At 42.9% G+C, this 24,105-nt stretch overlaps 1 protein-coding gene across 1 annotated transcript in view; it reads left to right on the top strand.

Moving 5' to 3' along the window:
• The window catches only part of ZFAT (zinc finger and AT-hook domain containing), a 144,360-nt gene that overhangs the window by 104,324 nt on the left and 15,931 nt on the right, over positions 1-24,105 (top strand). The window contains exons 13-15 of the mRNA XM_066578916.1: positions 15,448-15,566; positions 20,333-20,456; positions 22,616-22,740. Of these exons, the coding sequence (XP_066435013.1) occupies positions 15,448-15,566; positions 20,333-20,456; positions 22,616-22,740 (368 nt within the window). The remainder of the gene's footprint in view (positions 1-15,447; positions 15,567-20,332; positions 20,457-22,615; positions 22,741-24,105) is intronic.

Genomic DNA, 24,105 nt, shown 5'->3' on the forward strand with positions numbered 1-24,105 from the left:
GCGTTGCATGTACTTTTATGGACTTAGGCGTGTACTTTGTAACCCCTCCATACAAGATTAAAAGAACCTTAGAAAATACTGCTGGTTCCTTTTGATCCTTACTGTTCCATTGCCGCCTGCATCACAACAAGATGGCATCTTTTTGGTGAGAACTGTGTAATGCTTTGTTTCCCTTCTGTTGGCACTGCAGGTAAATTGGACACTTGTTGCCCTGTGATCAGCTTATCATTGGTGGACCCTTCTATCTGAAGTTAGACAAGCGGACAACCCCGCTTAAGGGAAGAGCTAATTATTTCAGAGGGGCGTTCTGAACTTGTAAAGGAGGATGATTCCAGTTCACCTGACTTGTGTGTGCCACCCCCCCCCCCCCACACACACACACACACACACACACACACCATTCCTGAGAGTTAAAAGGGGTTGGCTACTTTTATTTGTTCAAAGTGTGGGCAAACATGTTGGCCTCTCTTAAGAATGTACCTTCTCTTCAAGATGCTTCCGATGTCTTCTGACCAGCCCTGCCATCCATAAGATGAAAGCCTATGGAGGGGCATGTGACCAACATATCATGCTGCCTCAATAGATGCATAATGTCTTTGAGTCTCGATGTCCAGAACCTGTGCATGCGCAGATGAGACATGATGACGTTGGTCACATGCCTCTCCACAGGCTGCCATCTTATGCACAGGAGCACCCTTCAAAGGGACAGAAGGCTGGGGAAAAGGCACGTGTTCATCTAATTCCTGTAGTTTAAGGAGTAGCTAGCCTGTAATTAGGCAGCAGAGCATGTGCTCCCCTGAGCAGCATGGAGCACTCATGCAGTACTTAGTCTACAGCATTGGTGTTGTAGAGGAAGACCCCTTAATGCCTTTTAGTGGAGCTGCAAGTGTAGACCCAGTGAGCATTCCTTGCTTGTGGAGCTGCATGTTCAGAGCTCAGTGGGTGCTCTCTGTGAAGCTCTCCTCTCCCCCTGCCTTCTCGTAGTCCTTTTTTTTGGTATAGAGGCTTACCCTAGTACCCTAGTTCCTTCCTATGTGGTGGCCAGTCATGGGAGAAGATTTATATAATTTTAGCCTGCACTATATAGATCTGCAGTGAACTTTGGAATTGGCCTACACTCTAGTTACGTAGGTAACCGCATGTAAACAGTTCAGTTTGTGCTTTATACTTACGTGGTTGTCCAGTTGCGAACTACCAATGGGCCTATCCACAGGATAGATCATCCATAGCTGATCAGGGGGTATCCACCGCCTGGAATCCCTAGTATCCAGCGGTCTTATGGGCTGGGGTGCTTTGCGCACTGAGCTGATTTAAGCAAGAAGCAGATGGCTCTGTTCCCAAGGCTCCGTGTTACAGGCAAAGTCCCCATGCGCTCCAATGGTGGGAACAGCGTCTGCTCTCTGCAGAAATTAGCTCTTTGTAGAAGCACACACGGCAAAAAAAAGTCTTCTCCTGGGCAGCGGAGCCCCACCAATCTACTATTGATCGCTCATGGTATAGATAGGCCCAATAATTACTTCACTATTGGACAATCCCTTTAAGCTTCAGCTTTCTCTCAAGCAATAGGAAGATTCAGAAGATCACTCAGAACTAGAGATGAGCAAACGTGCTCGTCTAGGACAATTACTCGATCGAGCATCGCTTTTTTCGAGTAACTGCCTAATCGGGCGAAAAGATTCAGGGGGCGCCGGGGGTGAGCAGGGAGTTGTGGTGGGGAGTGGGGGGGGGGAGAGAAAGCTCCCCTTGCTACCGCCCCCCCGCTGCCGCCCGAATATTTTCGGCCGAGTAGGCAGGTACTCGAAAAAAAGCGATGCTCGATCGAGTAATTGTCCTAAACGAGCACATTCGCTCATCTCTACTCAGAACCTCTTTGATGGATGTAATTTTGAAGCAAGAAGTGTTAGGCTTGAACTTGTCCGCTTTATACCTACATTTTCTAGTTTTTAACAGCATTTAGATGTCGCAGTATTTATCGTGAGGCCGCCTGCCGTCTAGCAGAGAGTTATAAAATTGTATATTACTCTTGTAAACCGCGCTCAGAGAAGTCAATTACACCATGCATTAAGGCAGCAGAGCAGTAATGACAACCTTCCTATCACATCAACACTACATTAAAAATCCCTCTGACGGTTCTGTCTTTCTGGTGTGGAGAAATTTATACCGTGCGTTATCTTCATCGCCTCTTATGAAATGTCACTGAATCAATATGTATTATAGTTTTCATGACCTTTTAGTACACTAAAGGTTATCTGCTCTTTCTGAACAGCAGCTTATTGCATATTGAGAGACGTATCAATGTGTATTGTATCTTTATTTTGTACCTACAATATTATACTATATATAATGCTGTCCTCTATGTACAAGAATATAACTACTATAAAACTGCCCCCTATGTACAAGAATATAACTACTATAATACCGCCCCCTATGTACAAGAATATAACTACTCTAATACTGCCCCCTATCTACAAGAATATAACTACTATAAAACTGCCCCCTATGTACAAGAATATAACTACTATAAAACTGCCCCTATGTACAAGAATATAACTACTATAATACTGCCCCCTATGTACAAGAATATAACTACTATAATACTGCCCCTATGTACAAGAATATAACTACTATAATACTGCCCTCTATGTACAAGAATATAACTACCATAATACTGCCCCTATGTACAAGAATATAACTACTATAATACTGCTTCCTATGTACCAGAATATAACTACTATAATACTGCCCCCTATGTACAAGAATATAACTACTATAATACTGTCCTCTATGTACAAGAATATAACTACTATAATACTGCCCCTATGTACAAGAATATAACTACTATAATACTGCCTCCTATGTACAAGAATATAACTACTATAATACCGCCCCCTATGTACAAGAATATAACTACTCTAATACTGCCCCCTATGTACAAGAATATAACTACTATAAAACTGCCCCCTATGTACAAGAATATAACTACTATAAAACTGCCCCCTATGTACAAGAATATAACTACTATAATACTGCCCCCAATGTACAAGAATATAACTACTATAATACTGCTCCTATGTACAAGAATATAACTACCATAATACTGCCCCTATGTACAAGAATATAACTACTATAATACTGCTTCCTATGTACCAGAATATAACTACTATAATACTGCCCCCTATGTACAAGAATATAACTACTATAATACTGCTCCCTATGTACAATAATATAACTACTATAATACTGCTCCCTATGTACAAGAATATAACTACTATAATACTGCCCCCTATGTACAAGAATATAACTACTATAATACTGCCCCCTATGTACAAGAATATAACTACTATAATACTGCCCCCTATGTACAAGAATATAACTACTATAATACTGCTCCTATGTACAAGAATATAACTACTATAATACTGCCCCCTATGTACAAGAATATAACTAGTATAATACTGCCCCCTATGTACAGGAATATAACTACTATAATACTGCCCCTATGTACAAGAATATAACTACTATAATACTGCCCCCTATGTACAAGAATATAACTACTATAATACTGCCCCCTATGTACAGGAATATAACTACTATAATACTGCCTCCTATGTACAAGAATATAACTACTATAATACTGCCTCCTATGTACAAGAATATAACTACTATAATACTGCCCCTATGTACAAGAATATAACTACTATAATACTGCCCCCTATGTACAAGAATATAACTACTATATTACTGTCCCCTATGTACAAGAATATAACTACTATAATACTGCTCCCTATGTACAAGAATATAACTACTATAATACTGCCCCCTATGTACAAGAATATAACTACTATAATACTGCCCCCTATGTACAAGAATATAACTACTATAATACTGCTCCCTATGTACAAGAATATAACTACTATAATACTGCCCCCTATGTACAAGAATATAACTACTATAATACTGCTCCCTATGTACAATAATATAACTACTATAATACTGCTCCCTATGTACAAGAATATAACTACTATAATACTGCCCCCTATGTACAAGAATATAACTACTATAATACTGCCCCCTATGTACAAGAATATAACTACTATAATACTGCCCCCTATGTACAAGAATATAACTACTATAATACTGCTCCTATGTACAAGAATATAACTACTATAATACTGCCCCCTATGTACAAGAATATAACTAGTATAATACTGCCCCCTATGTACAGGAATATAACTACTATAATACTGCCCCTATGTACAAGAATATAACTACTATAATACTGCCCCCTATGTACAAGAATATAACTACTATAATACTGCCCCCTATGTACAGGAATATAACTACTATAATACTGCCTCCTATGTACAAGAATATAACTACTATAATACTGCCTCCTATGTACAAGAATATAACTACTATAATACTGCCCCTATGTACAAGAATATAACTACTATAATACTGCCCCCTATGTACAAGAATATAACTACTATATTACTGTCCCCTATGTACAAGAATATAACTACTATAATACTGCCCCCTATGTACAAGAATATAACTACTATAATACTGCCCCCTATGTACAAGAATATAACTACTATAATACTGCTCCCTATGTACAAGAATATAACTACTATAATACTGCCCCCTATGTACAAGAATATAACTACTATAATACTGCCCCCTATGTACAAGAATATAACTACTATAATACTGCCCCCTATGTACAAGAATATAACTACTATAATACTGCTCCCTATGTACAAGAATATAACTACTATAATACTGCCCCCTATGTACAAGAATATAACTACTATAATACTGCCCCCTATGTACAAGAATATAACTACTATAATACTGCTCCCTATGTACAAGAATATAACTACTATAATACTGCCCCCTATGTACAACAGCCAAAATGAAATAGAGGAGAGCAGCACTCCAGGGAATTTAAATCAAAGCGGTGTCTTTATTGTCCCCACAAACAACGTTTTAACCCTAAGCACAGGGGTCTTTGTCAAGCACAACCCCTGTGCTTAGGGTTGAAACGTTGTTTGTGGGTACAATAAAGACACCCCTTTGATTTAAATCCCCTGGAGTGCTGCTCTCCTCTATTTCATTTTGGCTGTTGTACATCTGGTCCAGAATCCAGGATCGTGCAAAGCGTGCACCATTCTCCTGAAATCATCCTTCCCTCCAAGTTAAGGTGGTGTGAGTGCTGTGGCAAATTAACTACTCTTGATTGCTCCTATGTACAAGAATATAAAACTGTGGAACAATTTTAGAAAATTTCTCTTCAATGTAAAATTGTGAAGACTTTGAATATTCCCCCATCTGCAGTATAGAATATTAGAAGATTCAAAGAATCTTGAGAAAATCATGTCCACAAGGAACCAGGTCTATGGCCGATATTGGATGCTGGAGATCTACGGGCCCTCAGGCGTCACTGCAGTGATTTGCATTCAGAATCATGCCTGTTTTTAATGCAGAAATCACTATCTGTGAACATAGTTCGCCGTGCAAGTTACAGCTCTGTCATGCAAAGAAAAAGCCATACAACACAATCCAAAAATGCCGGCGTCTTCTCTGAGCCAATGGTTATTTAAAATGGGCTGAGGGAAAATGGAAACCTGTTCTGTGGTCAGAGGAATCGAAGTTTGAAAGTTATTTTTGAAAACCACGGCCGCCGTGTGCTGCAGACTCCAGAGGAGGGGGACCGTCCAGCTTGTTTTCGGTGCACAGCCCTGCATCTCTGATGGTATGGGCTGCATTAGTGCCTATGGCTTAAGAAGCTGACCCATGCTGCAAGGCGCTATCAATGCTGAGCCGCATATAGAGGTTGCAGAACAACATATGACCCATCCAGACGTCTCTTTCAGGGAAGACCTTGCATATGTCAGCAAGACAAAGCTAAACCCCATTCTGCATCCATCACAACAGCATGGCTTCCAGAAAAAGAGTCCGGGCTGAACAGACCGCCTGCAGTCTGGACCTAACACCAAGAGAAAACCTATGCTAAACCGCATACTGCATCCATCACAACAGCATGGCTTCCCAGGAAGAAGTGTCCGGGGTGAACAAGCCGCCTGCAGTCCAGACCGTTCACCAATAGGAAACATATGAAGCATTATGAACCGAAAAATCCGGCAAAGACGACTCAGTACTGTGGAGCAGCTAGAATCCTCCATCAGACAAGAAGGGGACAACATTCCTCTCCCAAAACTCCAGCAATTGTTCTCACTCCCCAGAAGAGGGGATGCTACACCATGGTAGACACGGCCATACCCAACGTTCGTGAGATGTGTCGCTGCCATCCACTTCTAAAGGAGTTCATATATTAAATGAACTGGAGAAATGTCCCCTCCCCCTCTGATACGGGTTATGTGTTCTGTTGTGGATACAATATGCTCAGATGACATCTCCAAATCATTACATTTTGGGTCTTTTCTTTACATTTATTTATAATTTACACAGCGTCCCAACTTTGTACAAGAATATAACTACTATAATACTGTCCCCTATGTACAAGAATATAACTACTATAATACTGCCCCCTATGTACAAGGATATAACTACTATAATACTGCCTCCTATGTACAAGAATATAACTACTATAATACTGCCCCCTATGTACAAGAATATAACTACTATAATACTGCCCCCTATGTACAAGAATATAACTACTATAATACTGTCTCCTATGTACAAGAATATAACTACTATAATACTGCCTCCTATGTACAAGAATATAACTACTATAATACTGCCCCCTATGTACAAAAATATAACTACTATAATACTGCCCCCTATGTACAAGAATATAACTACTATAATACTGTCTCCTATGTACAAGAATATAACTACTATAATACTGTCTCCTATGTACAAGAATATAACTACTATAATACTGCCTCCTATGTATAAGGATATAACTACTATAATACTGCTCCTATGTACAAGAATATAACTGCTATAATACTGCCTCTATGTACAATAATATAACTACTATAATACTGCCTCCTATGTACAAGAATATAACTACTATAATACTGCCCCCTATGTACAAAAATATAACTACTATAATACTGCCCCCTATGTACAAGAATATAACTACTATAATACTGCCCCCTATGTACAAGAATATAACTACTATAATACTGCCCCCTATGTACAAGAGTATAACTACTATAATACTGCCTCCTATGTACAAGAATATAACTACTATAATACTGCCTCCTATGTACAAGAATATAACTACTATAATACTGCCCCCTATGTACAAAAATATAACTACTATAATACTGCCCCCTATGTACAAGAATATAACTACTATAATACTGCCCCCTATGTACAAGAATATAACTACTATAATACTGCCCCCTATGTACAAGAATATAACTACTATAATACTGCCTCCTATGTACAAGAATATAACTACTATAATACTGCCTCCTATGTACAAGAATATAACTACTATAATACTGCCCCCTATGTACAAAAATATAACTACTATAATACTGCCCCCTATGTACAAGAATATAACTACTATAATACTGCCCCCTATGTACAAGAATATAACTACTATAATACTGCCCCCTATGTACAAGAATATAACTACTATAATACTGCCCCCTATGTACAAGAATATAACTACTATAATACTGCCCCCTATGTACAAGAATATAACTACTATGATACTGCCCTCTATGTACAAGAATATAACTACCACAATATTGCCCCGTATGTACAAGAATATAACTACCACAATACTGCCCCCTATGTATAAGAATATGACTACTATAATACTGTCTCCTATGTACAAGAATATAACTACTATAATACTGCCCCCTGTGTACAATATAACTACTATAATACTGCTCCTATGTACAAGAATATGACTACTATAATACTGTCCCCTATGTACAAGAATATAACTACTATAATACTGTCCCCTATGTACAAGAATATAACTACTATAATACTGTCCCCTATGTACAAGAATATAACTACTATAATACTGTCCCCTATGTACAAGAATATAACTACTATAATACTGCCCCCTATGTACAAGAATATAACTACTATAATACTGCCCCCCATGTACAAGAATATAACTACTATAATACTGCCCCCCATGTACAAGAATATAACTACTATAATACTGCCCCTATGTACAAGAATATAACTACTATAATACTGCCCCCTATGTACAAGAATATAACTACTATAATACTGACCCTATGTACAAGAATATAACTACTATAATACTGCCCCCTATGTACAAGAATATAACTACTATAATACTGACCCCTATGTACAATATAACTACTATAATACTGACCCCTGTGTACAATATAACTACTATAATACTGCCCCCTATGTACAAGAATATAACTACTATAATACTGACCCCTGTGTACAATATAACTACTATAATACTGCCCCCTATGTACAAGAATATAACTACTATAATACTGCCCCCCATGTACAAGAATATAACTACTATAATACTGCCCCTATGTACAAGAATATAACTACTATAATACTGCCCCCTATGTACAAGAATATAACTACTATAATACTGACCCTATGTACAAGAATATAACTACTATAATACTGCCCCCTATGTACAAGAATATAACTACTATAATACTGACCCCTATGTACAATATAACTACTATAATACTGACCCCTGTGTACAATATAACTACTATAATACTGCCCCCTATGTACAAGAATATAACTACTATAATACTGACCCCTGTGTACAATATAACTACTATAATACTGCCCCCTATGTACAACAGCCAAAATGAAATAGAGGAGAGCAGCACTCCAGGGAATTTAAATCAAAGCGGTGTCTTTATTGTCCCCACAAACAACGTTTTAACCCTAAGCACAGGGGTCTTTGTCAAGCACAACCCCTGTGCTTAGGGTTGAAACGTTGTTTGTGGGTACAATAAAGACACCGCTTTGATTTAAGTTCCCTGGAGTGCTGCTCTCCTCTATTTCATTTTGGCTGTTGTACATCTGGTCCAGAATCCAGGATCGTGCAAAGCGTGCACCCTTCTTCTGAAATCATCCTTCCCTCCAAGTTAAGGTGGTTTGAGTGCTGTGGCAAATTAACTACTCTTGATTGCTCCTATGTACAAGAATATAAAACTGTGGAACAATTTTAGAAAAATTCTCTTCAATGTAAAATTGTGAAGACTTTGAATATTCCCCCATCTGCAGTATAGAATATCAGAAGATTCAAAGAATCTTGAGAAAATCATGTCCACAAGGAACCAGGTCTATGGCCGATATTGGATGCTGGAGATCTACGGGCCCTCAGGCGTCACTGCAGTGATTTGCATTCAGAATCATGCCTGTTTTTAATGCAGAAATCACTATCTGTGAACACAGTTCGCCGTGCAAGTTACAGCTCTGTCATGCAAAGAAGAAGCCATACAACACAATCCCAAAATGCCGGCGTCTTCTCTGAGCCAATGGTTATTTAAAATGGGCTGAGGGAAAATGGAAACCTGTTCTGTGGTCAGAGGAATCGAAGTTTGAAAGTTATTTTTGAAAACCACGGCCGCCGTGTGCTGCAGACTCCAGAGGAGGGGGACCGTCCAGCTTGTTTTCGGTGCACAGCCCTGCATCTCTGATGGTATGGGCTGCATTAGTGCCTATGGCTTAAGAAGCTGACCCATGCTGCAAGGCGCTATCAATGCTGAGCCGCATATAGAGGTTGCAGAACAACATATGACCCATCCAGACGTCCCTTTCAGGGAAGACCTTGCATATGTCAGCAAGACAAAGCTAAACCCCATTCTGCATCCATCACAACAGCATGGCTTCCAGAAGAAGAGTCCGGGGTGAACCAACCGCCTGCAGTCTGGACCTAACACCAAGAGAAAACCTATGCTAAACCGCATACTGCATCCATCACAACAGCATGGCTTCCAGAAGAAGAGTCCGGGGTGAACCGACCGCCTGCAGTCTGGACCTAACACCAAGAGAAAACCTATGCTAAACCGCATACTGCATCCATCACAACAGCAGGGCTTCCCAGGAAGAAGTGTCCGGGGTGAACAAGCCGCCTGCAGTCCAGACCGTTCACCAATAGGAAACATATGAAGCATTATGAACCGAAAAATCCGGCAAAGACGACTCAGGACTGTGGAGCTGCTAGAATCCTCCATCAGACAAGAAGGGGACAACATTCCTCTCCCAAAACTCCAGCAATTGTTCTCACTCCCCAGAAGAGGGGATGCTACACCATGGTAGACACGGCCATACCCAACGTTTGTGAGATGTGTCGCTGCCATCAACTTCTAGAGGAGTTCATATATTAAATGAACTGGAGAAATGTCCCCTCCCCCTCTGATACGGGTTATGTGTTCTGTTGTGGATACAATATGCTCAGATGACATCTCCAAATCATTACATTTTGGGTCTTTTCTTTACATTTATTTATAATTTACACAGCGTCCCAACTTTTCTGGCGTTGGAGCTGTACACAATGGCGCCCGGCACGGTTAATGTGCAGCTTATTTTTCCTGCTTGCACTTCTGTGAAAACTTTTACAATCAAAAATGATCATGAAAAGAATCGTCTCGTTAATAAGTCTGTAATTAATCAGGCAGCTCCTTCAATGGGATTTTTATGAAAAGACCCGCCATTATTATCCGGCAGCTCAAGTGCTTGAAATCAGTTTGAATGTTCTGTGTCTGATTAAACGTAATCACTTGAGGCCGATGAAGAGCGAGTATTTGCTGTGCCATTAAAACCTGTTTATTATCAGTGAAGTAACTTGTGTAGTCAGCCATACTCACATGCGGTAATGCGGAATGTTTCTCTGCACAGAAGTGAAAAGGTTAACATGCCCACTGAAGTTATAATGGAGACGAAATATTATAATTGCCGTTTATTCGGCGCACACACAGATCTTACCCAGCATGCTCTTTGCTTGAGTCTTTAGATCAGTACCCTCAAAGGATTAAGAGGCAAATGGTGTTAAATTGTAATTCCACCTTAAACAGCATTTCACAGCTTGACTCTAAACAGTCAAATAACTTTGTAAATACTTTGCTTTACTGGTTTTCTTCTGGTTTTGAGTTATTTTATATCCTTTTGTTCTTATTCACCAGCGGAACTGCTGCTTGACTTCGCAGAAGCACTAGTTTAGCCCGCTACAGTATCATGTATGTGACCTAACTCATTCTGATAACTGCTATAGTACTTCCCTGTAACAAGAATAGAACTACTGTAATACTGCCGCCATGTACAAGAATATAACTGCTAAGTCTGCAAAAGACGTGCTGGACCAGCAACTGCAGACATGCACAATAATTCCTCACAGTGCGGCGTCCGAAACAAACCAACAAATAATAAATGGGAAGTCTTTCCCTAAATACATAACGAATGAGGGAGAGGGCCCCGCCTAACACGACAGACTGATCGCATCGATGGATACGGGCTTGCACTCGTTCCTGGGACCTAAGTAGCCCTACTTGGCCAAACTGATAAAGGTCAAAATAAAATACAGCGCTTGGCTTTAGTAAAATAATCTGTTGCACACAGAGCCGTCTGGAGTAAGGAACAATGGACACCACACTGTCCACCGGAGCCACTAACTGCCAGCTCAGACAGGTGAGCAAAAGACAATTTACAGAACCTTACCTTCATATCCATCCCAACTAAATAGCCAGCTAATTATACACAGATGTGAGCACATTGAGTCACACCTACTATGCAAGACGGTGCAGAAACCTTTTTTAAAACCCGCACCGGACTCCGTCAACCAGGCAGCTATCCCAGCACTGCTGCAACAATAACTACTATAATACTGCCCCCTGTCGTCAAGAATATAACTACTATAATACTGCCCCCTATGTACAAGAATATATCTACTATAATACTGCCTCTATGTACAAGAATATAACTACTATAATAGAGCCCCCTATGTACAAGAATATAACTACTATAATACTGCTCCCTATGTACAAGAATATAACTACTATAATACTGCCCCCTATGTACAAGAATATAACTACTATAATACTGCCCCCTATGTATAAGAATATAACTACTATAATACTGCCCCCTATGTACAAGAATATAACTACTATAATACTGCCTCCTATGTACAAGTATATAACTACTATAATACTGCCCCCTATGTACAAGAATATAACTACTATAATACTGTTCCTATGTACAAGAATATAACTACTATAATACTGCCCCCTATGTACAAGAATATAACTACTATAATACTGCTACTATGTACAAGAATATAACTACTATAATACTGCCCCTATGTACACGGACATAACTTCTATAACACTTCTCCCTATGTACAAGAATATAACTACTATAATACTGCCCCCTATGTACAAGAATATAACTACTATAATACTGCCCCCTATGTACAAGAATATAACTACTATAATACTGCCCCCTATGTACAAGAATATAACTACTATAATACTGCCCCTATGTACAAGAATATAACTACTATAATACTGCTCCCTATGTACAAGAATATAACTACTATAATACTGCCTCCTATGTACAAGAATATAACTAGTATAATATTGCCCCCTATGTACAGGAATATAACTACTATAATACTGCCCCCTATGTACAAGAATATAACTACTATAATACTGCCCCCTATGTACAGGAATATAACTACTATAATACTGCCCCCTATGTACAAGAATATAACTACTATAATACTGCTCCCTATGTACAAGAATATAACTACTATAATACTGCCTCCTATGTACAAGAATATAACTAGTATAATATTGCCCCCTATGTACAGGAATATAACTACTATAATACTGCCCCCTATGTACAAGAATATAACTACTATAATACTGCCCCCTATGTACAGGAATATAACTACTATAATACTGCCCCCTATGTACAAGAATATAACTACTATAATACTGCCCCCTATGTACAAGAATATAACTACTATAATAATGCCCCCTATGTACAAGAATATAACTACTATAATACTGCCCCTATGTACAAGAATATAACTACTATAATACTGCCTCCTATGTACAAGAATATAACTACTATAATACTGCCTCCTATGTACAAGAATATAACTACTATAATATTGCCCCCATGCACAAATATAGACCTACCATAATACAGCCCCCTATGTACAAGAATATAACTACTATAATACTGCCCCTATGTACAAGAATATAAAACTACTATAATACTGCCCCTATGTACAAGAATATAAAACTACTATAATACTGCCCCCATGTACAAGAATATAAAACTACTATAATACTGCCCCCCATGTACAAGAATATAAAACTACTATAATACTGCCCCCCATGTACAAGAATATAACTGCTATAATACTACCCCCTATGTAGAAGAATATAACTGCTATAATACTACCCCCTATGTACAAGAATATAACTACTACAATACTGCCTACTATTTACAAGAATATAACTACTATAATACTATCCCCTATGTACACGAATATATCTACTATAATACTGCCTCCTAAGTACAAGAATATAACTACTATAATACTGCCTCCTATGTACAAGAATATAACTACTATAATACTGCCCCCCATGTACAAGAATATAACTACTATAATACTACCCCCTATGTACAAGAATATAACTACTATAATACTGTCCTCTATGTACAAGAATATATATACTATAATACTGCCTCCTATGTACAAGAATATAACTACTATAATACTACCCCCTATGTACAAGAATATAACTACTATAATACTGCCTACTATGTACAAGAATATAACTACTATAATACTGCCCCCTATGTACAAGAATATAACTACTATAATACTGCCTACTATGTACAAGAATATAACTACTATAATACTGCCCCCTATGTACAAGAATGTAACTACTATAATGGTGCCCCCTATGTACAAGAATATAACTACTATAATACTGCCTCCTATGTACAAGAATATTACTACTATAATACTGCCCCCTATGTAAAAGAATATAACTACTATAATACTGCCCTCTATATACAAGAATATAACTACTATAATACTGCTCCCTATATACAAGAATATAACTACTATAATACTACCCCCAATGTACAAGAATATAACTACTATAATACTGCCCCCTATGTACAAGAATATAACTACTATAATACTGCTTCTATGTACAAGAATATAACTACTATAATACTGCCCCCTATGTACAACAATATAACTACTATAATGCTGCCTCCTATGTACAAGAATATAACTACTATAATGCTGCCCCCTATGTACAAGAATATAACTACTATAATACTGCCCCCTATGTACAAGCATATAACTGCTATAATACTGCCCCTATGTACAAGAATATAACTGCTATAATACTGCCCCCCTATGTACAAGGATATAACTGCTATAATACTGCCCCTATGTACAAGAATATAACTGCTATAATACTTCCCCCTATGTACAAGAATATAACTGCTATAATACTTCCCCCTATGTACAAGAATATAACTGCTATAATACTTCCCACCCCCCATGTACAAGAATATAACTGCTATAATACTTCCCCCTATGTACAAGAATATAACTGCTATAATACTGCCCCCTATGTACAAGAATATAACTGCTATAATACTGCCCCCCCACCCCCCATGTACAGCAGTTGTGAACTTTAAAAAGAAAGAAAACCTAATAAAATGATAGTGTAAACATAACGTGATACACAGTATCCGCCATGTAGCAGATATTTGGATGATGTTTCACTTAGGCCAGTCTCACACGAATCGGTCGGATTACTCATGCGGGAGCCCTCTGTAGAATAACACCCTGGGCCGCACAGGTGTGCACACGTACCTGCATTTAATCTGTATAAGGGTGTGTTATACCGCCCACCGTTGGACATGCACAGTACAGAATTTTTTTTCCCTGCACCATCGCTAGGCAATGCCGCGGAATCCACGACCTTTCTGCAATGTCAATTTGCGGATAAGCCGCTGGTTCAGCGACTTCCATTGACTGCAATCTGTCTTTGTTAGTAGATGCGGAATGCCGCCGGTGACCATTGCAGATTCTGCAATCCAAATCTGGTTTTAAGAGACCGGCTTTACAAGAGCTTCAAGTTAAGTTTTCTGTGTTTTTTTTTGTTTTTTTTTGGCGCCCGCTGATCTCCTCTGTTGTTCGGTTTTGTCTTGAGCTTTCGGAATGTGATTAATATTTAAACCTTCGCAGCGTACAGATGGTAATTAGCCCTGGTCTTTTGTTTCCTTTTGTGCTGCGGTCCGCGCGGCGTACGGCGATATTACGTAGGTGTGTAGATGGGCCTGTGTGCTGTCAGTTTTTGCTCTGCTTTGAACCTATTCATGATCGGTGGTTGCTCGGCGAGGCGGCTTTCATTAGGCTGCGTCATGGCGGGCTCCTCTTTATGTTCTGTTCTCTCGCTTCAGGTGGGATAAAGTGCCCCGTGTGCAGCTTTGTCTACGGCACCAAGTGGGAATTTAACAGACATCTCAAGAACAAGCACGGCCTCAAACTGGTGGAGAATGACAAAGACGCCGGCTGGGAGGTAAGAGCCGCACGGGGATGGCTTGGGTTGGGACGCAGAAGAGGGCATCGTGCTACAAGAATGTTCTGCTAATGTAAAAGGAGTTACAAACTAATAAAGTGACATTTCTTTAGTCCGGCATCAGTGGGACCTGATAGGTGACGATTATCACTTATTCTGGATTATCGGATTCCCATAGAAAGGTATAATGTAAACGTAGAATGGCTCCTGCAGGGATTGTCGCATGTCTGACATCCAGCAGTGTTGGCTCAGTAAAGGAGGATCCATGCCAAACTGCAATACATGCGTTTAAAGAGACCCCGTCACCATGTTCTCACAGCCATCACTGTGAGCACCATGAGGCCTCCTTCACACGGGTGACATGGCATGCTGCGAGAAAGTCACAGCGATATTGCATCTCTGCAACGTGCCATATCGCTGCGTCTTCTCCACGACTTTGTAGCATTACATTCAAGGATTTTCGGGAGGTGGGGGGGCTGAAAATAAGCTGCAGCTGAAAGATATAAAAAGTATACATCACCTCCCCCGCACTGGTTCAATCACAGCCATTTACCGAGCACTTGTTGTGATTAACCAAGCGTCAGCCAATCACAGCCAGCGCTTCTAGGAGGCGGGGATTTTTCAATCCCTGGCCAGAAGATGAAGTAGATGATGAGTGTTGGGACCCGGGGAGAAGCTGCTGCTGCTGCGGCGGAGAGTGTTTGTAAGGTGATGTGTGTCTTTTCCCCTGCAGCCAGGGCTTAGATTAGGGCTCTTACAGTAGGATTTCCTCCTGTCAAAGTTGCATCGCGCTGCACGAAAATCCCGTTTTCATGCGATGCAACAGAGAGGAAGGCTCCATAGGGAAACACGGGCTACAAAACCTCCCGAGTCACAGGCATATCGCTGGGCCCACAAGGTTTGTGTGTCGGGTGGCCGCATGCTACAGAACATCACATGTGAAGTAACCCGTAGGAAGGCATGGGCGGCGCCTACCTGCGATTTGTAGCAACATGACAAAACCGCGTGACTTTGGCGCCTGTGTGATGGAGGCCTAAGGTAGCGACAGTCACATGGATTACACTGATGTCTGCTGGGTGGATCTGTGGAGCTTTCTAGAAACTTGCATTTTATGAGTAGCACCCAAGCCCAGAACTAGTCCTGCATATTCATGAGCTGCAGCCTAGCCCCGCCCACCCACCAATGATTGACAGCCTACTCACTATGCACTGTAATAAGCAGACAGCAGGCAGTCATTGGCTGGAGGACGGGTGGCCTGCAGCTCATGAATGTCCAGGACTACTTCCTGTACTCCGCTATGCATGTGGTGCTGCTGATGAAATACAAGTTGCTACCAAACTCCTGCACAGATCCGCACAGCAGACATGTGACGGCTCTACCTTGCACTGCCCTCAGAGCCGGCGGGTCGGAGGGACAACAGACATGTAATGTACCCCCTGGACAGTCACTTTAAAGAGGAGCTCTAGTATAAAAAATCTAGAAACCTTTAACCCCTTCCCTCCCCCGATGTAATCTTAGGATCTATGGATGTCATGGCTCACCATTTGTGACTGACAGCAAGCCTCCCGCTGCCGCAGCCGGGATTGGTGAGAACCGCTGTTAACCCCATACGTGCTGCGATAATGTCCATTCATTGTACGGGTCGTTATGGATGCAGCAATGCCGAACACTGCAAGGCTGAAAAACAGACAAAATGTTCCTTTTGATCATTGTGCCTCTCAAAAATCACAATGAAAGTAATTAAAAAAACGTAAGCGGAGACAATAAAGCTGCGGGTTGTCATAGAAAAACCTCTCACTGAGGTCTGACGCCAGGAAATAAAGGCTATAGCAGCCATGCAAAAAAAATAATATATGTATAAAAATGGAAAAATCTATAAATAGAAAAACGGACGGCGTTCTGTGTGAATAATCCTAACGATGCATCAGGTCATGTGCTGCAAATACAAATCAATGGGGGAATTAATGGGGTTTTTTCTCCCTGCCCTCCAAAAAAAACGTACCTACTCATGAGCTGTCTTCATGATAAATCCTCATTAGTTGATGGTAGGGGTCCGCCACTTGCGATCACTGTCGATCAGCTGCAGCGCTCATGCAAGTATTGCAGCTTCTGTTCAGGCCTATGATGTCATGGTCAGCGGTCACATGGCCTGAGGGCAGCTCGGTCCCTTCCAAGTGATTGGGATTGACCTGTTGTACCAGGTACAGCCTCTTTACAATGTACGGCGCTGCGGCTCCCACCTGAGTGTTATCACCTCATCAACGGAGATCCTGCCCTTAACTATTGATGGGACATCCTGTGGATCGCCCTAGAAATCCCCTTTAGGGGGCGCATTCACACCAAATTCACACCGTATTTTGTCAATTCCACATCAAAAGCTGCATCGGAATCCGCACCACTGCTGCACATTTTGACTTTGCTTCAGCTGCAGATCTGCAGATGATTTCCGCTACCGCCAGGACCTGACAGCGGCTCATAAACACACAAATGGCCGCTCACTGGTGCTCTTCTTACCTTCTGAGCGCACGCTGGCCGCACCAAGAGCGCAGCAACAACCGCAACGGAAGTCCAACTTACCCCAGTGACTGGCAGCCCACTTCACCTGACCAGCGGTGGTGCTCCGTAGCTGGTGACGGTGTGTGCTGCACTCTTGGTGCTTGCAGTGAGCCCTCAGGAGGGGAGAAGAGCGCCACCATGTGCTGGCAGTTTACGTGCCGCTGTCAGGTCGTAGCGGTTGCTGAGGTCCTCTACAGCTGAATGCCAGTGAAAGTGATGCAGTTTTTGATGCGTAATTGATCAGGTTTTCACCATGGAGAATCCGCACCTTTTCCGCCAGGTGTGATCGCGGCCTAAATCCGTATGCGATGCCAGTTCTACGGGCACACGTCTCTGCCGACCTCTTCTCGCTTATTACACTTGCCCCTTCTCACATCAGACGCTGGCTCATTGATTTATTCCTTTCCGCTTCCATCGTGCGCGCAGAATCTGTGAATGGCAGAACGCCGCCGCCGCTCGTTACATTGTAATTGTCACAGATGAAAAATGCAGATCAGATAAGCGGTAATCGGCAGTCCCAGGGAAATGTGACATTTCGGGTTTGATGACCCGGACTCGCTGATCTGTCGCTCTGATTTATTGAAGTCGATTTCCTCCGCCGCTGGCCTTTAGGGACGGTCCCGAACAAAGAAACGTATCGCCTGTTCATCACACTTCTTATTTATTCATTCTTTTGATGGGTGTAACGAGAAAACATCCAGGCGGCCGTGGAACGTGTGAGCGCGCTGCCCGTGTCCGATGATGGCTGCACGGCTGTCGGGTTCGGCCGATGAGCTGTCACTGACCAGTGATTGAAGCGCAGATAACGCCGGGAGTGAATGGTGTCCGCAAGGCGCTGCGTCTCAGCTGTAACCGGCGGATAGCAAGAAAACACTTGGCTGTTTTTCTTGGACCTTTCCCCATATAAGTGGCGCTACACCGGAGGACCGGCTGCGGGATAAGGATATAGTCACATGATGGCCAAGGCTTGTACTTGGCTATTTCCATCAGCCCCATTTAAATCAATGGCGCGGCGCAGTGTATGCGTGACCACCGCTCCATTCATTCTAACATGACTGCAGGTGGGTGCATGGACCCTACTGTGACGAGGGGTCACCACTCCCTTGTTGTCAGGATCGGCTGAGTTCTCAGCGGGGATCGGACTTTCATCACCCATCCCAGGGATACATGATAAGTCTGTTTTGGGGCATCCCCTTTTAAGAGGTTTTCCACCTCGGGTAATCCCTACTTGTTTGAAAAAGCCCTTGACAATAAGCTGATCACAAAGTGACCCTCTGCTGGGACCCCGTCAATCAGCATTACATGAGTCAGTAAGTGATGATCCCTCCGGTGGGATTGCTGCGGGGAAGTATTACAGGTTGTTCATTAGAATAACCGCCTGTCTCTACAATACCGGACGGGCCCCCCGGAGTGACGCAGGCTCCTTGTAGCCGCCCCCTATGGCCTTTCTCACACATCTAGATTCGAATTCTGGATTCCACACAGATGACCCGCAGTAAGACTCGGGCATCGGAATGATTGTACTTTCGGTTTTTCCTTCACACCCCTGGATAATAGTTGTGTATTCCGCGAGCGGAAGAAGAATCGTGGCGTGCTCTATTGTGCTGCGGAATCCTTGTAGACGGCCTACGTTACTATCAGTGGGGGCATCAAACCTGCAGCCCATACCTACTTAACATTGCAGATGGGCTGCGGTGCCCGCATCGTTGCTAAGCGACGGCGCAGGAAATACAAACGCAGAAAAAAAACATACTGCGCATGACCGACGGCGAGCCGCAGCGATCTTACGTGATACAGATAAGTGAGGAACGCGGGGTCCCCGTCCGGAGTCATAGCTGGAATCCAGTGCGGGCCTCCTGCATGCGGGCTCCGGCCCGCTTGTGTGCCCGGCCGTAGGGGGAACGGTCTGTCTCCTCAGTGCTTATTTCAGTAATGTTTTGTTAGTTTTTCTTAGTTTTCTTCTTCTTTTTGGGTCGTAATGTGTTTCCTCACTTGGATAAGTCGGGTCTGTCCCTCACTGCCAGGAAGCTTGTGCGCTCCGTAGCACGTTAGTCGCAGTCATTGGCCGTCCCACAATCCGCGTCCCCCCCCAGACTCGCACTGTGCGCTCCGTAGCACGTTAGTCGCAGTCATTGGCCGTCCCCCTCCAGACTCGCACTGTGGGCTCTGCAGCACGTCTCATCTCTTCTCTCTTGTTGTTGGGGGTCTAGCAGTCGGATGTGAGCGAGGAGGTCTCCGCACAGTTCCTTCATATCACCGAAGCCGAAGCAGATGTTCGGGGAACGCAGACAGCTGTCGCCGCTCTCCAGGATCTCCGCTTTACCTCGGAAACCAGTAAGTGGAGCGTGAAGTTCTGTCTTCCTGGGAAGACGCATGAATACTAAAGAGCCAGCAAGTAAATAATGCTGCTGGGTTTTATTTATCAGTCTGTTTATAATATCCGGCGCCTTCTTTGTGTCAAAGGAGGATTCATTGGCTTTAGTAAGGTGGTTGCACCATGAATACCGCCGCTGTCAACCTACAAGCAATACTGTAAAGCCGGGCTGCAGCAAACATTAACAGTGATCCAGCACTTGGCTAATATCTCCTGTAGGCCCCACATCCTTAAAGGGGTTTCCCACTTCTGGCTGTTCTGCTGAGGGGATCACACAGCTCCGTACATTGCACAGTGGCCCAGGGAAGTACTGCAGGCTGAGTCCCATTCAGTAGGATTCAGCCTACAGTACTAACCTGTGCCACAGCCTGCTGTCTGCTTCCTGCAGCAAAACAGCTAGAAATGGGACTGCCCCTTTAACCCACTAAAGCGACCTTCTGGTCCAAAAACAAAGATGGCCGCGCCAGCTTCTCTGAGTACCAGATACACTGTGTACTGGTTTGCATCATCGGTCTTGGACACTACATCTGCTTTGATTGATCAGTGCCGGTCATGTGTACAGCATTGGCCAATTAAATCGGCATGTAGTCTCTTGGACTCCTGACGCATACTAGTGCCCAGTGTGCATCAGGCAGTCAGAGAAGTGATGTGGCTGTCTTTGGTTCTAGACTGGAGGGTCGCTTTAATGACGTGGCCCCTGGAGTCCCCGTAAGCCAAAAGCTGAACCACTTCTTATACCAAAGGCATCACAAACCGGGAGAGCGCCGGGGGCACCCAAAGATCTCCAAGGAGTTTCAAAATCTAATATCAAAAGCCTACAGGCCTTTTCTGCCCCACACTTTGGCCCCTTCACAGGACCTTTGGGGGATGACCTCGGTGGTGTTAAATTGGTTAGATCCTCACCAACGCCGAAAATCATAAAATTTGAGTGGGATTGAGTGAGGTGTCAGGCCAGCTCAAAGTTGCAATGTTTAGTGTAGCGGCGCCATTGCTAAGCGAGCGCGAGAACCTTCACTGCCCCTAGTGGCTGAAGCACAACAGCCGGCCTCATTGGAAACTGCTGCATGACTGGTCCTCTTTTTCGGGTATGTGAAAACGGCAGCATCTAACGTGGATTCATTCACATAGATTCCGCCTCTAAAACCTGCAAATAAATCCAAGGCGAAACCATGAATTGCCGCCACGTATTTTGCTGTGGATTTAGCTCTGGGAATGGGCAAAACTCATGTGCAGAATTTTCAACAAGATTTTGTGATATCTGCATTAGAAAGTGACATGTCGCCGGGCCAGAGCCCTCGTGCGCTGAGCAATTTTCTACAGGAGACAAACAGCTCCATTTTCTACTGCAGAGGCCAGCCTTGGTATAGCAGGCACAGCCACCATTATAATAAATGAGAACTTGTCCTGTAATACCACGCATGGCCAGTGCAATGGGAAATGGAGCTGTTTGCTCCCTGCAGAAATCGACTCAGTGCACAAGAGCGCTGGCCTGCTGAACAGTTTATGGGCGCGTTCGTAGGCAATAGACGTCAATACAACTGGACAACCCCTTTAAGCCATCTTGTTGGTCTGTGGAACACACTTCATTGCAGAATCCCAAGTGGTACGTAGGTAGGTGAGTGGGGATGGAGATGTTGTGTGGATGCGCCGTGGTCCTTCTGTCTTCAGATGATGCACCAGGTCATCCCGATGCCTCCTGACATACCACAAGGGTGTAGCAGAGCAGTTCCTCCACTACCATGCATGTGGCGATGTCGCCTAATTTCTTAGCATTATTTAGTTTCATCTCCACAAATTACTCTGCAGAAGCCTCGTTTGTTTATCAGGAGAGCTGCAGATGGTCTCACAGATGGCGGCCGAGACGAAGTGTACACAGCACAAAAATCCTCCGAAAAGACAACATTCTAAAGCTCCTCGGAACACAATCTCTTCATATAATAGAAAGTCAAGTCGACTTGTTTAATTTCCTGCTCATTAATTATGTATATTTAATATTTTCCGTAGTCGTATTTATTTACAGCTTTGGCAGTCGCCGTTCCGTGAAAGTTGTAAAAGGAGGCAGAGAACAAACCTTATTACGCGCCTTCAGATAACTTGTACTTATTGATTTTCTGATAAGGTGAGAAGCTCGACCCAACGGCTGTAAACATTCTCCAGCAAATCATCGAGTTGGGGACGGAATCCCACGACGCCGTCGCCTCGGTGGTTGCCATGGCTCCTGGTACTGTAACCGTGGTGGAACAGGTGAGATCCATGTTTACACCTCGGGACAACAATGGCGGCTTGTGCGCTCAGCGTTACGCTGACGTGTAGATTTATTATCGGAAATGCATTAGGATATGTACTGGCTTTACTGGTATTTTTCACCATTAAAGGGGATGCGTGGGTAAAGAAATTCTGAGTTAAAGGGGTTGACTAGGGTCAGAAAACATGGCTGCTTTCTTTTGAACACAGCACCACCCTTGTCCATATGGTTTTGTGTGGTATTGCAGCTCAGCTCCATTGAAGTGAATAGGAGCGGGGCTGCATTACCAGACACAACTGACAGACAAGGGTGGCGCTGTGTTTAGAAGAAAGCAGCCATATTTTTCTAACCCTAGACATCCCCTTTAATAGAGAGGAGGTCTCCTGTGCCATCATCTGTCAAAACAGAAAGCAGGTACAAAGGTTTCACTTCCTGAAGGAGCACAGATTTCATGGGCGGCCAATCAATTTTAAAGGCTGTGGACATGGAAATATTACTTTTGCATACACAGAATGGACACTTTTTTTAGCCCCTATCTAGTCGTGTTGGACTTTTTTGCTCTTCAAACCCACAGGAATTCATCGTGGTGTAGATTCCACTCGGTGAGGACATCGTTCTGTAGGAATACCGGCCCCTGCGGACAGGAAGCTTCTTGTAGTTGCTGCAGATTAGATGGAGTTGCTGACATGTTCTGACCAGCTGGCAGGAAGGGGTCAGCGATTCATGCTGCTTGTGCCAAATTCTGCCCTCCCATCAGCAACAGAAATCTGGACCCATCTGACCAGGAGATGTTTCTCCGCTGCTCAGTGATACAAGTTTTGCGCTCTTTTGCCCGCTAGAGTCTTTCTGTTTCTCTTAGACACAATGGTGCTGGAACTGGTCGTCCGCTGTTATACCATCCGTGCGGAGGAACGGCGAGTTGTGCGTTCGGACACGTTAGTTGGAGCTCCAGCGTTGTATTCAGCTGACTGTGCAGCCTGTTGGTCAGAACGATTCCTGACATCCTCCTCCGACCCCTTTCAGTGATGAGTTGTTTCCATCCACAAGATCCCCTTTCACTGGATCTTTTCTCTCGATCGCCCCATTCTCTGTATACTCTCCACACCGTTACACGATAAAAAAAACCCTGCGCTTGGAAGTGAGACCCCGGCTAGTCTAGCATTGACGACCCGGCATCACTGGATTCTCCCCTCTACTGTGGATTCACACTGAAACTGATCCACAGAAAACTGGTCACCTGATTTTATGCTGAACTCCGGGGTCACAACTTAAACTTCTGTACTGGGAAGTGGCAATCGTGAGAGGGCTGGGGGCTTTAATGGAATGGCCATTCAAAGGACACCCATGAATTATTTCTCTCCACT

This window comes from Eleutherodactylus coqui, chromosome 9, assembly GCF_035609145.1.
Source record: "Eleutherodactylus coqui strain aEleCoq1 chromosome 9, aEleCoq1.hap1, whole genome shotgun sequence".
In the NCBI taxonomy this organism is placed as follows: Eukaryota; Metazoa; Chordata; class Amphibia; order Anura; family Eleutherodactylidae; genus Eleutherodactylus; species Eleutherodactylus coqui.